The following is a 17,526-nucleotide window of genomic DNA, read 5'->3' on the forward strand; positions in this document are numbered from 1 at the left end:
CTGAAATGAGGTAAGGGTAGCATGGGTGGGAAGAAGGAAAAAACAAAAAAGCAAAGGTGCTATCCATACTCCCAGGGCCCCAACCATCTCAACTAGTCTCACTTTAATCACTCTTGGTAGGTCCTTGAGAGAGGACCAATATGACCAAAGTTGCTGTTATGTTTAGATATTCATTGAGCATCAGAAGAATACCAGAGCACTAGACTCACAGTACAGGAGCAGAACTGAACCCTGGCCTGTTACATGACAATCTCAATTAAAAGCTATCTGGCACTAGAGAAAGGGAAGTGATCCTAAACCTAACTGGTTCCCTGAGCTGCCAGAGCTGAGCCTCCCTCTGGTCATTCAGTGGTAAGAGGCCAAAGTTGACTGGTGTCTGGATGCATGATGACCAAGTCCTAGTGCTATAGGCACTTCCCTCTGATGTTTGGAGTGAAGCAATGGAAACTCCAGACAGGGATACTAGAAGGGCCTAAGGCATGATCCAGCAGCAGGTTTGCTTGAGGTGCATATGGTAACTTCTTAGGCAAAGCCATTCACTCTTAGCAACCCCAGTGTTGGCAAGGAAGACACTTTGGACTATCCAGGAATAAAGATAGCAGGGAAAGGGGCCATGCGGAATGCCAGGGATGAATAGGCAGTTATGTCAACAGACTTTGGCCCAGTAGGACATTTTTAGCAGTTGCTCTTGCCCTTGGTGACCAGAAGCTCATAATCTGGGGGAACCGTGTGCAGCAGGTGAGCATAGTCACCGTTGATCTGGGTGATGATCTGGTACTCCTGGCTCAGGCAAGGTTCATCAGAGTAGTCGTTGTCCAGTGTCTGGGAAGCTGGCTCTTCACTGGAGCAGCCACTTGTGAAGATGGCCACCCTCATGGTTTCACCAGAGTCACTGGCCTCCCCAGCATGCACCCTGTGGTCCAAGAGCCCACCATCCATGAGAAGAAACTTGAATCTGGTACCCTGGTTTCCCACTTTTCTGCCCCAATTCTTGCCAACTGACCCTCAGGCACTTGCCACCCAGGGATTCTGGGAATGGAGGGCTAGAGGACCTGAATTATTTTGTGTGTTCAATGGGCCAGGACAGTACCACAGAAGATGCTTCAGAGAGGGAAGAAAGTTGTGCCCTGACCCCGAAGACCTCTGGGCTTAAGATTGGGCCTGTGCCAAACCCCATTTCCTCTATGCCAGTGACGAACAAAATCGAGGGCAAGGAATGGGTCAGAAGATAAAAGAAGAGAGGTTATCTTACCTGATCACTTCACAGACATGCTCTAGAAAAAAAGGAAGAATCAGGTCAGAAGTCTCCATGGGGAGTGAGTAAGAGCCAAGCATGAGTACTTCTCAAAAGGTAAGGGAAGGGGAGACAGAAAGGGGGATCTCAATATGTCTCAGCCTTCCAACAAATAGGAGCTGTTGGGAAGGTGAGTTGAAATACAGGGATGCAGATTTATCAGGGAAATGAAAAGGAAGCACACTTTATCACTGTCATCTTTGACATACTCTGACTCTGGACATTGGGCTGGAGCATTTGCTTGGTATGGTGGGGGGAGGGACACTGGAACTGGATCCACTCTCCACCCAGGAATCTTGCCAAAGATCCCCAGGGAGTCCTTGTGAGAAACTTGGCAGCCATCCAGAGCCCAGGTAAAAGGGTCTGAATTAGTCTGATGTCTGGGACTTTGGTTTGAGCCATTCCCAAATTCATTTATCCCCACCCTGCATCCAGGAAAGATCTTGAAATAAGTCACCATTGCCCCCTAGTGTCAGTGGAGGAGAAGTATCTACATTCCATGCAGGCTTAAAGGCTCTAACCTAGTACGAAGATAGATATCTCTTGGTACTGTCCTCTAGGAGCTTGTAATCTTTCGGAGATGCAACAGGGAATGCATACACTAAAGCAAACACGGCATGCTGCAGCAATTTTGCTTTGTGATAGAGCCCTGTATTTCCATGTCTTACCTCCCCAGTTGGCCTGGCAGCTCCTATATTGTAGGGTCTTTTTCATTTTTATATGCCTAATGCATGGTACGTAGTAGGCACTCAATAACTACATGTTAAATTGGATTGATGCCCTAAGGCTGTCTCCCTTATAGAGAGGTAGAAAGCAGGAATTCTGGGAAGGCAATCCTGGAAGGAGAAATATAAAGGCATGAAGTGTGTGGCCTATTTATTTGCCTGCTTGACTCCAGTGTCTGGAAATGAAAATAAGTATAAAGGCATGGTGGGGATTGACAAGATAGGCCAGAGCCACATTATAGAGGGCTTTGAATAGAATGCTACATTTTGACCTCTACCCCCTGAGTCATGAGGAGCCCTGGACTGTTTTTGAAAGGAAAATAATCATATGATTACAGTTTATATCCAGTCTCATTGAGACTATAATGAATGTTTTCCTTTTAGTACTCCTGGGACTTGTGACCACTTGAGATATCTCCACATCCAAGTTTAGCCTCATGGGTCGTAGCCATGGCAGTTGGCCAAGACCAGAGCTTACACTTGAGACCCAGGATAAGGAAACACTCAAGGCTCCCTTCTCCTTTTTGGTTGGAGAGACCCATGGTAGAAACCAGATTATTTGGGAGTAAGAGCTACTACAAACGAAGAGACACACAAATGCTAGTTAAAATAGCTAGTGCAACAGGAACTGAAGTGCAGTTAGGTTTTACTTATAAATCAACATTCAAATTCTTTTTCCTCCTCTGCTGGCAAATAGATGTTAAATGACCCTGACAACTACACTGTAATCATGTCACTCCTCGGCTTAAATATTTTTTAGTAATTTTTAATGCACCCTTAGAGAAGAAAGTCCAAATTCCTTAACCTGTCATTCAAGACCTTCTATAATCAGGAATAAGCTTTCTTTTTCCCCTGTATTTCTCTATTGCTTGGCTACCTGAAGTTCTTTATTGATGATCCCACTCACATTCATATTTCACCATTTTACCCATTTACTCTTGTAGTTTCTCCTTCCTAGACTATTGCTCCCTTTCAAATGGTTTTCATCCTCCAAGGAATGGTCTAAGCCCCACCTCCTTCTGAAATCCCTTGTTAATTACTCTAGCCCTAACTGACTCCCCTGTCCTCTGGATACCTTTAGCACTGATTGTCTTCTCCAGGCTTTGAGTCCATAGCCTTTATAGCTATGTATTGTTATTGATAAACTCCACGCTTCTACCTTGATTCCATTAATCAAATTGTAAGCAACTTGAGGTCAAGGACTGTGACTTCTCCTTCTCTTGCATCCTCATTAGAAAACTCATTACATAGATACTGTACTCGGTTTGGTACCAAAGATTTGTGAATTAACTTTCATAAGTTGTATTCTCATTGTTGCCTTGCAGGTCTGTCTCCATGGACCCCCTACCCTCACTTTCAAACTAGGCTAGGAGTCCCTTTGAAGTGCCTAACATAGTGCTTGATGCTGAGTTTATGCTCAACTATACTGCTGAATGAATGAATAAATGAGCAAGAGCCACCCAATCATACTTATCACTCACCCTGTTGGGATGTCTTCCGGCAGACCATGATATAAGTCATGGTGGTGACCACAATACAGCAGAAGGAGATGATGAGAATTATGGCAAAGATAGGCAGACCATTTCCTAGGAGGTAAAACAAGACCAAGTGGTATCTGGTTGAAAATGAATCTAGCAACTCCAAGGGTCAGTCCAGACCAGCTCACACTTCTTTCTTTTCCATCTTCTCCTAAATTTCTTAGCTAGCCAGAGAGACAAACAAAACCCTAGGCCCATGAGAAAGACTTGAGAGAAGCTAGAGACTCCACGTATAAACAAGTTATTTCAGACCCACTGGTTGATGGCTGATTGGCCTGGGCATTTGAATGACATAGAACATTGTATATAGTGGAAAATTTCAGTTACAAAGTTCACAGCCAAAAGGGAAGGCTAGAAGTCTTAACATTGCCCTTACCTGGCCCAGCACTTGTCTTTCCAACGTAGCCATCCACTTCAGTGGTCCAGCCCTGGGATGAGTTCACTGTGGATGTTGCTATGACAACAAGTGTGTTAGGGTTAGAGGCCTCTCTTCCAGCAAGTAGCTGTGAGGTGGAGGGTGGCTGCAAAGTCTGAAGTCCTTCTGTGGGTATCTGTGCTAAGCTTTCTGCAATTCCTGGCCATGTCACTGACCACTATTACCATAAAGTGAGGTATCTTAGTTTTTCACTGTTTATGATGGGAAGAAGGCCAATAGAGGGGAGACAATATACCTAAACTCCTATAGCAAGTCAGACTAGGAGCAAAGCAGAAGTCACAGTTTTTTCTTTTCTAACTTTTCCCATGAGATTATTCAAATTCTCTCCTTCCTTTTGCCTCAAACATTTTCACGAAGAAGAATATATATATTCATGATTTCACTTCATCATGACTCTTAAATCTTTCTTATTTCCATTTCTTTAGTACTAATTTCTTTCTGGAGAACACAACGACCTCTTATTACCCATCTAATGGCATTGGGCCTCCTCTCTTGGCTTCTATGAAGCCATTTCAGACCTTTCCTACTCCCGCAGAACCCTAGTAAAACTCACCTTCGAAGGGGGATTGCATGGTTGGAGGTGCCTTAGTCTTGGTCTCGAGTGGCTTTGAGGAATCTGCAAGGAAAAGGAAGTCCATTCAAGGGTCCTGGCACCTTTGAGTGAACAGTTGGAATGCCTTAGGGGAAATGGGAAGTAAGTTAGGGCCAGTCAGGTCCTTAATTAATCTGGATGGGAAAACATTTTGTTTTAACTAACTTCTGATTGAAATTCAGCTATTCATTCTCTTGAGAGGGTCTTAGAAGGATTACAAAGAAGGTGGCTGTGGTGATGTCAGTAAAAATGGTAGAGTAATGACCTCCAAATATTCACTTCTTCACAAAAGCAATGAAATAACTGAAAAAAAATTCATAACTTTTTTCTTTCAGATTTGGGGAAATTAGCCAAAGATTTGCATCAACCCAAGTAGCATTTATGGAAGAAAAATATCCCAGTCATGTTAAGAACAGGGAGCTCTGTGGCATTTTAACTTAACCCAGCCCTATCACCCTGCCCCAGGCCAGTAGTAGCCTTGAAAATAAACCCCCTTCTAGGTGCTGGAGTGGACAGAGCAGATTTAATTCCCAAACAATTGTCATTATTTGACCTGTGTGGTGGTTCCCTGAAAGACCTGACTCAAAAGGCTTATATTTATTGCTCACCCAGTGCTAAAACTGTCCCCAGGGAAGGGATGTATTTATCACACAGCTGCCTGAGGCAAGAGATAATAGTTGAGGTAAACAAGAAACTAGCCAGAAAACTTAAAAGAAAAAAAAGTAATTAGATGTTCATAGAGACTTTGAAAATCTCTGACACATTCCTGGTAATCTAGAAAACACAGACATGCCTAGGGTTTTGTGCATGCTCAGGAAAAACATGAGAACATCATAAGTTCTTTCCTCTGGCTAGCCTTGAGGCTCTGCATTAGCAGGAAGTGAAGGCTACAGCACAGTTATAAACTTCCTGGGTAAGTGTTGAAGACATAGTTCAAAAGGCAACAGAGCCCTGGGAGTTTTAGTGGTTCTAAGTATTTAAGGAGATATCTATCCAATCAGTAGCTTACCACTAAGCTACCAAGCAGAGACTTCAGTGGCAATCCATGACAAAGAATACAAGAGACTACTTAAAATTATCTTAGAAAAGTTACTGAACAAACAAACAGCAACTAGTACAATAAGCAGTGCCAAAAACAAGTCCTGGAGAGAGAAAGGGAGAGTCAGATTTCTAGATTTGCCATATTATATTATTTAAAAAGTCAAATTTTCAACAAAAATATAAGATATGCAAAGAAACTAGAAGCTAGAGCCCATAAACTTATAAAACAGCAATGAATACAAACCATCCCTGAGGAAGCAGAGATACTGGACTTACTAGACAAAGATTTTAAATCAACTAAATTTGTTAAAAAAGAAATAAACCAAAGGAAAGATTGTGCAAAAATCTAAAAGAATGAGGACAATTCAAGCCAAATAATGAATATCAATAAAGAGATAGAATTTATAAAACAGGAACCAACTAGAAATGCTGGAGTTGAAAAGTACAACAACTGAAAGGATAAAAATCAATAAAAAGAAGAAAAATTCATTAACGGAGATTTAAGCAGGCAGAAGAAGAATCAGTAAACTTGATAACAATTGAAATTAACCAATTAGAGAAACAGAAAGGAAAGTGAATGAAGAAAAATGAGTAGCACCTCAGAGGTCTGTGGGACACCTTCAAGTGTACCAACATACACATAATGGGAGTTGTAGAAGCAGAGGATAGAAAAGGGTAGACAAAATATTTTAAGATATAATGTCAGAAAACTTTCCAATTTGATGGAAAACAATCTGCAAGTACAAGAAGCTCAATGAACTCCAAGTAGGGAAATATTTTTTAAATTCACACCTAGATACATACTCAAAAGCCAAAGTCAAAGAGAGAATTTTGAAAGAAGCAAGAAAGAAGCAACTCATCATATACAAGAGATTCTCAGCAAGACTAATGGCTAAGACCATAAAATTCCTAGAAGAAAACATAAGCAGAACACTCTTTGACATAAATCATAGCAGTATTATTTTAGATCTGTCTCCTAAAGAAAAGAAAGCAAAAATAAACAAATGGGAACTAATTAAACTTAAAGGCTTTTGCACAGCTAAGGAATCCATCAACAAAACAAAAAGACTGCCTACTGAATGGGAGAAAATATATGCATAATATGAATGCTAAAGAGTTAATGCCAAAAATACATAGATAGCTCATATAACTCAATAACAAAAAATAAAATAAAAACAAAAATTCCATTGGCTTATTTTTGTTTTTGTTTCCCTTTCTCTAGGAGGTGGGTCAAAAAGGATCTTGCTGTGATTTTTGTCACAGAGTGTTCTGCCTATGTTTTCCTCTAAGAGTTTGAAGGTGTCTATCCTTACATTTAGGTCTTTAATCCGTTTTGAGTTAATTTTTTTGTATGGTGTTAGGGAATGTTCTAATTTCAGTCTTTTACATGTAACTGTCCAGTTTTACCAGCACCACTTATTGAAGAGGCTGTCTTTTCTCCACTGCATATTCTTGCCTCCTTTATCAAAGATAAGGTGACCATATGTGTGTAGGTTTATCTCTGGGTTTTCTTTCCTGTTACATTGATCTATATTTCTGTTTCTGAGCCAGTACCATACTGTCTTGATTACTGTAGCTTTGTAGTATAGTCTGAATTCTGGGAGCCTGATTCCTCCAGACCTGTTTCTCTTTCCCAAGATTGCTTTGGCTATTCAGCTTCTTGTGTGTTTCCATGCAAGTTGTGAAGTTTTTTGATCTAGTTCTGTGAAAAATGCCATTGGTAATTTGATAGGAATTGCACTGAATGTGTAGATTGCTTTGTGAAGTAGACTAATTTTCACAATGTTGATTCTTCCAACCCAAGAACATGGTATATCTCTCCATCTCTTTGTATCATCTTTAATTTCTTTCATCAGTGTTTTATAATTTTCTGCATACAGGTTTTTTGTTTCCTTTCATAGGTTTATTCCTAGATATTTTATTCTTTTTGTTACAATGGAAATAAAAACAAAAATAGACAAATGGGACCTAATGAAACTTCAAAGCTTTTGCACAGCAAAGGAAACCATAAACAAGACCAAAAGACAACCCTCAGAATGGGAGAAAATATTTGCAAATGAAGCAACTGACAAAGGATTAATCTCCAAAATTTACAAGCAGCTCATGCAGCTCAATATGAAAAAAACGAACAAGCCAATCCAATAATGGGTGGAAGACCTAAATAGACATTTCTCCAAAGAAGATATACAGATTGCCAACAGACACATGAAAGAATGCTCAACATCATTAATCATTAGAGAAATGCAAGTCAAAGCTACAATGAGATATCACCTCACACCAGTCAGAATGGCCATCATCAAAAAATCTACAAACAATAAATGTTGGAGAGGGTGTTGAGAAAAGCGTACCCTCTTGCACTGTTGGTGGGAATGTAATTTGATATAGCCACTATGGAGAACAGTATGGAGGTTCCTTAAAAACTACAAATAGAACTACCATACAACCCAGCAATCCCACTACTGGGCATGTACGCTGAGAAAACCATAATTCAAAAAGAGTCATGTACCAAAATGTTCATTGCAGCTCTATTTAAAATAGCCAGGACATGGAAGCAACCTAAGTGTGCATCAACAGATGAATGGATAAAGAAGATGTGGCACATATATACAGTGGAATATTACTCAGCCATAAAAAGAAACAAAACTGAGTTATTTGTAGTGACGTGGATGGATGTAGAGACTGTCATACAGAGTGAAGTAAGTCAGAAAGAGAAAGACAAATACTGTATGCTAACACATATATATGGAATTTAAGAAAAAAACTGTCATGAAGAACCTAGGGGTAAGACAGGAATAAAGACACAGACCTACTGGAGAATGGACTTGAGGATATGGGGAGGGGGAAGGGTGAGCTGTGACAGGGCAAGAGAGAGGCATGGACATATATACACTAACAAGATATACACTAACTAGATAGCTAGTGGGAAGCAGCCTCATAGCACAGGGAGATCAGCTCGGTGCTTGTGACCACCTAGAGGGGTTGGATAACGAGGGTGGGAGGGAGGGAGATGCAAGAGGGAAGAGATATGGGAACATATGTATATGTATAACTGGTTCACTTTGTTATAAAGCAGAAACCAACACACCATTGTAAAGATGTTAAAAAAAAAGATACATGCACCCCCATGTTTATTGCAGCATCATTTACAATTGCCAAGACATGGAAAGAACCTAAATGTCCATCCACAGATAAATGGATTAAATAAGACGTGAGAAGAATGGAATGATATAGAAACAAAGTTTTTATATGCTATTGAAATTAAGTTGACATGGATTCCTCCTAGATTGTTGTAAATTAAGAATTAATGGTAATCCCCATAGTAACAACCAAGAAAATAACCAAAAATATTTATGGAAGAAACAACAGAGGAACAACAGAGGAACTACATAGTACACTATATTATATTTATTTACTACCAAAGACAGAAGTAATGAAGGAATAAAGGAATGAGAAAAGACAGTATATATAGCAAGCTGGCAGACATAAACCCTATCTTACCAGCATTTACATTAAATGTAAATAGCTTAAATTATCAAATTTAGAGACTGGCAGAATGGATAACAAAACACAATTCAACTACAAGCTATGTATATGTATGATTCAAAAGACACAAATGGTTTGTAAGTAAAAGAATGGAAAAAATATGCCATGCAAATAGTAACCAAAATAGAGCTGGAGTAGCTATACTAATATCAAACAAAATAGACTTAAAACCAAAAAGTGTTATTAGAGAAAGAGAATCACATTTTATAATTATAAAAGGATCAATCAATCAAGAAGACACTACCATTATAAATATATATGCTCTTAACAACAGAGCCCCAAAACACATGAATCAAACAGTGACTGAATTTTTAGGAGAAATAGACAATTAAACAATAATAGCTTGAGATTCGAATATGACACTTTGAAGTATGGATAGAACAATTAGAAAAAAGATGAACAAGGACATCAAAGAACTGAACAATACTGTTAACCAATGGCCCTAACAGACCGATACAGAACACTCTACAAAACAACGGAATACACTTACTTTTCAAGTACGTATGGAACATTATCCAGAATAGACCATATGTTAGGCCATAAAATAAGTCTCAATAAACTTGAAACAATTGTAATAATGCATCACAATAAAATAAAATTAGAAACAAATAACAGAAGGAAATTAGGGAGATTAAAAAATATGTGGAGATTAAATAACATACTTCTAAATAACCAGTGGGTTAAATAAGAAGTCATTAGGAAATTAGAAAATACTTTCAGATGATTGAAGATAAAAACACAGCATACCAAAACTTATTGGATGCAGTGAAAACAGTACTCAGGGTTCAGATGTAGATACCTACATCAGAGAATAAGAAAGGTTTCTGATTAATAATTTAATCTTCCACCTTAAAAATAAAATTTAAAATAGAAGAGAAAACTAAACAGAAAACAAAGCAGATGGAAGAAAATAAATATTTAGCAGAGATAAATGAAATAGAAAATAGAAATCGATAGAGAAAATCAACAAAACCAAAATCTGGTTGTTGAAAAAGATCAGTGCAATTGGCAAACCTTTAGCGAGACCAACCTACAAAAGAAAGAGAGAGAGAGAGAGAAAGAGAGAGAGAGAGAGAGAGAGAGAGAGAGAAAGAAAGAAAGAAAGAAAGAAAGAAAGAAAGAAAGAAAGAAAGAAAGAAGAAAGAAAGAAAAAAGCAGGCTCAAATTATTAAAATCTTTGATGAAAATGGGGACATATCTACTAAATTTGTAGAAGTAAACAGAATGACAAGGGAATACTATGAACAACCATATGACAGTGGATTAACTAAGATATAAACAACAAATTCCTAGAAATGCACAATCTACTGAAAGTGACTAAAGAAGAAATAGAAAATCAGAATAAGCAGAACGTTAACAAGTAAAAAGGTTGGATTGCTAATCAAACAACTTCAGATAAAGCAAAGGCTAGGCCCAGGTGGCTTCTCTGGTGATTTCTATAAAGGTGTTTTTTTTTTTTTTTTTAATGGCAACTCTTCACTAATTCTTTCAAAAAGTAGGTGTGGTAACACCTTCAAACTCAGTATATGAGACCAGTATTATCATGATACAAAATCATAGAATGACATCAAAACAAAAGAAAACTAAGAACCAATATCCCTTATGAATATAGATGCAAAACTCCATAACAAAATACTAGCAAACCAAATCCAGCAGCATATTAAAAGGATTGTGCACCATGATTAATTTATCCCAGGAATGCAAGATTGGCTCAATATTTGAAAATGAGTCAAGGTAATGCAGTCTCTTAATAGAATAAGGAATAAAAGAAACACAAAATCATCTCAATAGACACAGAAAATGAACTTGACACAATCCAATTAACTTTTCATTATAAAAACACTCAACAAGCTAGAAAAAAAAGAAGTGGTCTCAAACCAATAAAGGGCATCTACGAAAATAAAGGCATCTATCATCATAATGGTGAAAGAAAGAATATTTTCCTGTCATATCAGAAACAAGTCAATTATTTCCATTCTTTCCATGCTTATTCACCATTGTACTGTAGATACTAGCCAGGAAAATTATGCCAGAATAAGAAATAAAAGGCATCCAAATTGGAAAGAAAGGAATAAAATTATTCCTATTTTCAGATGACAAAATCATATATAGAAAAGCCACAAGAATCCACAAAACAGGAGGGAAGATGGTGGAAGAGTAAGTCGCAGAGCTCACCTTCCTCCCCTACAGATACAGCAGAAATACATCTACACGTGGAACAACTTCTACAGAACACCTACTGAATGCTGGCAGAAGACCTCAGACCTCCCAAAAGGGAAGAAAGTCCCCACGTACAGGGGTAGGGCAAAAGAAAAAACAGAGACAAAAGGATAGGGACGGGACCTGCACCAGTGGGAGGGAGCCGTGAAGGAGGAAAACTTTCCACACACTAGAAGCCCCTTTGCGGGCAGACACTGCGGGTGGCGGAGGGGGGAAGCTTCGGAGCTGCGGAGGAGAGCACAGCAACAGGGGTGCGGAGGGCAAAGCGGAGAGATTCCCGCACAGAGGATCGGTGCCGACCGGCACTCACCAGCCCGAGAGGCTGGTCTGCTCACCCACCGGGATGGGTGGGGCTGGGAGCTGAGGCTTGGGCTTCGGTCAGAGTGCAGGGAGAGGACTGGGGTTGGCAGAGTGAACACAGCCTGCAGGGGGTTAGTGTACCATGGCTAGCCAGGAGGGAGTCCGGGGAAATGTCTGGACCTGACGAAGAGGCTAGAGACTTTTTCTTCTCTCTTTGTTTCCTGGTGCTCGAGGAGAGTGGATTAAGAGCACTGCTTAAAGGAGCTCCAGAGACGGGTGCGAGTCACAGATAAAAGTGCGGACCCCAGAGACGGGCATGAGATACTAAGGATGCTGCTGCCGCCACCAATAAGCCTGAGTGCAAGCACAGGTCACTATCCACACCCCTTTCCGGGGAGCCTGTGCAACCCACCACTGCCGGGGTCCCAGGATCCAGGGACAAATTCCCAGGGGGAGCGCACAGCACGCCTCGGACTGGTGCAGCGTTACGCCGGCCTCTGCCACCGCAGGCTCTCCCCGCACTCCATGACCATCACCCCCCCTGGCCTGAGTGAGCCAGAGCCCCTGAAGCAGCTGCTCCTTTAACCCCGTCCTGTCTGAGTGAAGAACAGATGCCCTCCAGCGACCTACACGCAGAGGCGGGGCCAAATCCAAAACTGAGCCCCGGGGAGCTGTGAGAACAAAGAAGATAAAGGGAAATCTCTCCCAGAAGCCTCAGAAGCAGTGGATTAAAGCTCCACAGTCAACTTGATGTACCCTGCATCTGTGGAATACATGAATAGACAACGAATAATCCCAAACTGAGGAGGTGGACTTTGAGAGCAAGATTTATGATTTTTCCCCCTTTTCCTTTTTCTGTGAGTGTGCATGTGTATGCTTCTGGGTGAGATTTTGTCTGTATAGCTTTGCTTCCACCATTTGTCCCAGGGTTCTATGCATCCGTTTGTTTTTTTTTTTTCAAAATAATTATTTTTTATTTTAATAACTTTATTTTGCTTTATCTTCTTTCTTTCTTTCTTTCTGTCTTTCTATCTTTCCTTCCTTCCCTCCTTTAGACAACAAATCATCCCAAATTGAGGAGGTGGACTTTGAGAGCAAGTTTTATGATTTTTTCCCCTTTTCCTCTTTTTGTGAGTGTGTATGTGTATGCTTCTGTGTGAGATTCTGTCTGTATAGCTTTGCTTCCACCATTTTTCCTACGGTTCTATCCGTCCGTTTTTTAAAAAATTATTTTTCTTAATAATTATTTTGTATTTTAATAACTTTATTATATTTTATCTTACTTTATTTGATTTTACTTTATTTTCTTTCTTTATTTCTTTTTTTATCTTTCTCTCCTTCCTTCCTTCCTACCTCCCTCCCTCCCTCCTTTCATTCTCTTTTTCCTCCTTTCTTTCTACTTCTACTAATTTGTTTTTTCTACTTTTTCTCCCTTTTATTCTGAGCTGCGTGGATGAAAGGCTCTTGGTGCTGCAACCTGGAGTCAGTGCTGTGCCGCTGAGGTGGGAGAGCCAAGTTCAGGACACTAGTCCACAAGAGACCACCCAGCTCAACATAATATCAAACAACGAAAATCTCCCAGACATCCCCATCTCAACACCAGCACACAGCTTCACTCAACAACCAGCAAACTACAGTGCTGGACACCCTATGCCAAACAACTAGCAAGACAGGAACACAATGCCACCCATTAGCAGAGAGGCTGCCTAACATAAAAATAAGTGCACAGACACCCCAAAACACCCCACCAGACATGGACCTACCCAGCAAAAAGAAAAGATCCAGCCTCATCCACCAGAACACAGGCACTAGTCCCCTCCACCAGGAAGCCTACTCAACCCACTGAACCAACATTAGCCACTGGAGAGAGACACCAATAACAGCGGGAACTACGAACCGGCAGCCTGCAAAGAGGAGACCCCAAACACAGTAAGATAAGCAAAATGAGAAGACAGAGGAAAACACAGCCGATGAAGAAGCAAGATAAAAACCCACCAGACCTAACAAATAAAGAGGAAATAGGCGGTCTACCTGAAAAACAATTCAGAATAATGATAGTAAAGATGATCCAAAACCTTGGAAATAGAAGAGAAAAAATGCAAGAAACATTTAATAAGGACCTAGAAGAACTAAAGATGAAACAAACAATGATGAACAACACAATAAACGAAATAAAAAATACTCTAGATGGGATCAATAGCAGAATAACTGAGGCAGAAGAACGGAAAAGTGACCTGGAAGACAAAATAGTGGGAAAAAATTGTGCAGAGCAGAATAAAGAAAACAGAATGAAAAGACCTGAGGACAGTCTCAGAGACCTCTGGGACAACATTAAATGCACCAACATTCGAATTATAGGGGTCCAAAAGAAGAAAAGAAAAAGAAAGGGACTGAGAAAATATTTCAAGAGATTATAGTTGAAAACTTCCCTAATATGAGAAAGGAAATAGTTAATGAAGTCCAGGAAGCACAGAGAGTCCCATAAAGGATAAATCCAAGGAGAAATATGCCAAGACATATATTAATCAAATTGTCAAATTTTAAATACAAAGAAAACATATTAAAAGCAGCAAGGGAAAAATAACACAAAAGGGAATCCCCATAAGGTTAACTGCTGATCTTTTAGCAGAAACTCTGCAAGCCAGAAGGGAGTGGCAGGACATATTTAAAGTGATGAAGGAGAAAAACCTGCAACCAAGATTACTCTACACAGCAAGGATCTCATTCAGTTTTGATGGAGAAATGAAAACCTGTACAGACAAGGAAAAGCTGAGAGAGGTCAGCACCACAAAACCAGCTTAAAACCAAATGCTAAAGGAACTTCTCTAGGCAGGAAACACAAGAGAAGGAAAAGATCTATAATAACAAACCCAAAACAATTAATAAAATGGGAATACGAACATACATATCTATAATTACCTTAAATATGAAAGGACTAAAGGCTCCCACCAAAAGACACAGAATGGCTGAATGGATACAGAAACAAGACCCATATATTTGCTATCTACAAGAGACCCACTTCAGACCTAGAGACACATACAGACTGAAAGTTAGGGGATGGAAAAAGTTACTCCATGAAAATGGAAGCCACAAGAAGGCTAGGGTAGCAATTCTCATATAAGACAAAATAGACTTTAAAATAAAGACTATTAGAAGAGAGAAAGAAGGACACTACATACTGATCAAGGGATCGATCCAAGAAGAAGTTATAACAATTGTAAATATTTATGCACCCAACATAGGAGCACCTCAATACATCAGGCAAATACTAACAGCCATAAAAGGAGAAATCGACAGTAACACACTCATAGGAAGGGATTTTATCACCCCACTTTCACCAATGGACAGATCATCCAAAATGAAAACAAATAAGGAAACACAAGCTTTAAATGATACATTAAGCACGATGGACTTAATTGATATTTATAGGACAGTCCATCCAAAAACAACAGAATACACATTTTTCTCAAGTGCTCATGGACCATTCTCCTGGGTAGATCATATCTTGGGTCACAAATCAAGCCTTGGTATATTTAAGAAAATTGAAATTTTATCAAGTATCTTTTCCGACCACAATGCTATGAGACTAGATATCAATTACAGGAAAAGATCTGTAAAAAATACAAACACATGGGGGCTTAACAATACACTACTTAATAATGAAGTGATCACTGAAGAAATCAAGGAGGAAATTTAAAAAATACCTAGAAACAAATGACAATGGAGACACGATGACCCAAAACCTATGGGTTGCAGGAAAAGCAGTTCTAAGAGGGAAGTTCATAGCACTACAACCCTACCTTAAGAAACAGGAAACATCTCGAATAAGCAGCCTAACCTTGTGACTAAAGCAGTTAGAGAAAGAAGAAAAAAAGAAACCCAAAGTTACCAGAAGGAAAGAAAGCATAAAACCAGATCAGAAATAAATGAAAAAGAAATGAAGGAAATGATAGAAAAGATCAATAAAACTAAAAGCTGGTTCTTTGAGAAGATAAACAAAATTGATAAACCATTAGCCAGACTCATCAAGAAAAAAAGGGAGAAGACTCAAATCAATAGAATTAGAAATGAAAAAGGGCAAGTAACAACGGACACTTCACAAATACAAAAGATCATGAGAGTTTACTACAAACAACTCTATGCCAATATAATGGACAACCTGGAAGAAATGGACAAATTCTTAGAAATGCATGACCTGCCAAGACTGAATCAGGAAGAAATAGAAAATATGAACAGACCAATCACAAGCACTGAAGTTGAAACTGTGATTAAAAATCTTCCAACAGTCGAAATCCCAGGACCAGATGGCTTCACAGGTGAATTCTACCAAATATTTAGAGAAGAGCTAACACCTACTTTTCTCAAACTCTTCCAAAATATAGCAGAGGGAGGAACACTTCCAAACTCATTCTACGAGACCACTGTCACCTTGATACCAAAACCAGAAAAGGATGTCACAAAGAAAGAGAGCTGGAGGCCAATATCACTGATGAACATAGATGCACAAATCCTCTACAAAATACTATCAAACAGAATCCAACAGCACATTGAAAGGATCATACACCATGATCAAGTGGGGTTTATTCCAGGAATGCAAGGATTCTTCAATATACGCAAATCAATCAGTGAGATACACCATATTAACAAACTGAAGAAGAAAAACCATATGATCATCTCAAGAGATGCAGACAAATCTTTTGACAAAATTCAACACCCATTTATGATAAAAACCCTGCAAAATGTAGGCATAGAGTGAACTTTCCTCAACATAACAAAGGGCATATATGACAAACCCACAGCCAACATCGTCCTCGATGGTGAAAACATGAAAGAATTTCCACTAAGATCAGTAACAAGACAAGGTGGTCCACTCTCACCACTCATATTCAATATAATTTTGGAAGTTTTAGCCACTGCAATCAGAGAAGAAAAAGAAGTAAAAGGAATCCACATTGGAAAAGAAGAAGTAAAGCTGTCACTATTTGCAGATGACATGATACTATTCATAGAGAATCCTAAAGATGCTACCAGAAAACTACTAGAGCTAATCAATGAATTTGGTAAAGTAGCAGGATACCAAATTAATGCACAGAAATCTCTGGCATTCCTATACATTAATGATGAAAAATCTGAAAATGAAATCAAGAAAACACTCCCATTTATCATTGCAACAAAAAGAATAAAATATCTAGGAATAAACCTACCTGAGGAGACCAAAGACCTGTATGCAAAAAAGTATAAGACACTGATGAAAGAAATTAAAGATGATACAAATAGATGGAGAGATATACCATGTTCTTGGATTGGAAGAATCAACATTGTGAAAATGACTGTACTACCCATAGCAATCTACAGATACAATGCAATCCCTATCAAACTACCACTGGCATTTTTCACAGAACTAGAACAAAAAAATTCACAATTTGTATGGAAACACAAAAAACTCCGAATAGCCAAAGCAATCTTGAGAACGAAAAATGGATCTGGAGGAATCAGGCTCCCTGACTTTAGACTATACTAGAAAGCTACAGTAATCAAGACAGTATGGTACTGGCACAAAAACAGAAAGATAGTTCAATGGAACAGGATAGAAAGCCCAGAGATAAACCCACGCACATATGGTCACCTTATCTTTGATAAAGGAGGCAGGAATGTACAGCGGAGAATGGACAGCGTCTTCAATAAGTGGTGCTGGGAAAACTGAACAGGTACATGTAAAAGTATTAGATTAGATCACTCCCTAACACCATACACAAAAATAAGCTCAAAATGGATTAAAGACCTAAATGTAAGGCCAGAAACTATCAAACTCTTAGAGGAAAACATAGGCAGAACAC

At 39.2% G+C, this 17,526-nt stretch overlaps 1 protein-coding gene across 3 annotated transcripts in view; it reads right to left on the minus strand.

The window, feature by feature from the left end:
• Positions 1–150: 150 nt before the first annotated feature.
• The window catches only part of VSIG4 (V-set and immunoglobulin domain containing 4), a 29,377-nt gene continuing 12,001 nt past the window's right edge, over positions 151–17,526 (minus strand). For 2 of the 3 annotated variants that reach the window (XM_065900083.1, XM_065900085.1), the window contains 5 exons: positions 4,547–4,609; positions 3,934–4,011; positions 3,501–3,605; positions 1,253–1,274; positions 151–913 (listed from right to left, as the gene is read on the minus strand). In XM_065900083.1, the coding sequence (XP_065756155.1) occupies positions 676–913; positions 1,253–1,274; positions 3,501–3,605; positions 3,934–4,011; positions 4,547–4,609 (506 nt within the window). In that variant the 3' untranslated portion in view covers positions 151–675. The remainder of the gene's footprint in view (positions 914–1,252; positions 1,275–3,500; positions 3,606–3,933; positions 4,012–4,546; positions 4,610–17,526) is intronic. The other variant, XM_065900084.1, reaches the window with a different exon arrangement.

Source organism: Phocoena phocoena, chromosome X, assembly GCF_963924675.1.
Source record: "Phocoena phocoena chromosome X, mPhoPho1.1, whole genome shotgun sequence".
NCBI classification, from domain to species: Eukaryota; Metazoa; Chordata; class Mammalia; order Artiodactyla; family Phocoenidae; genus Phocoena; species Phocoena phocoena.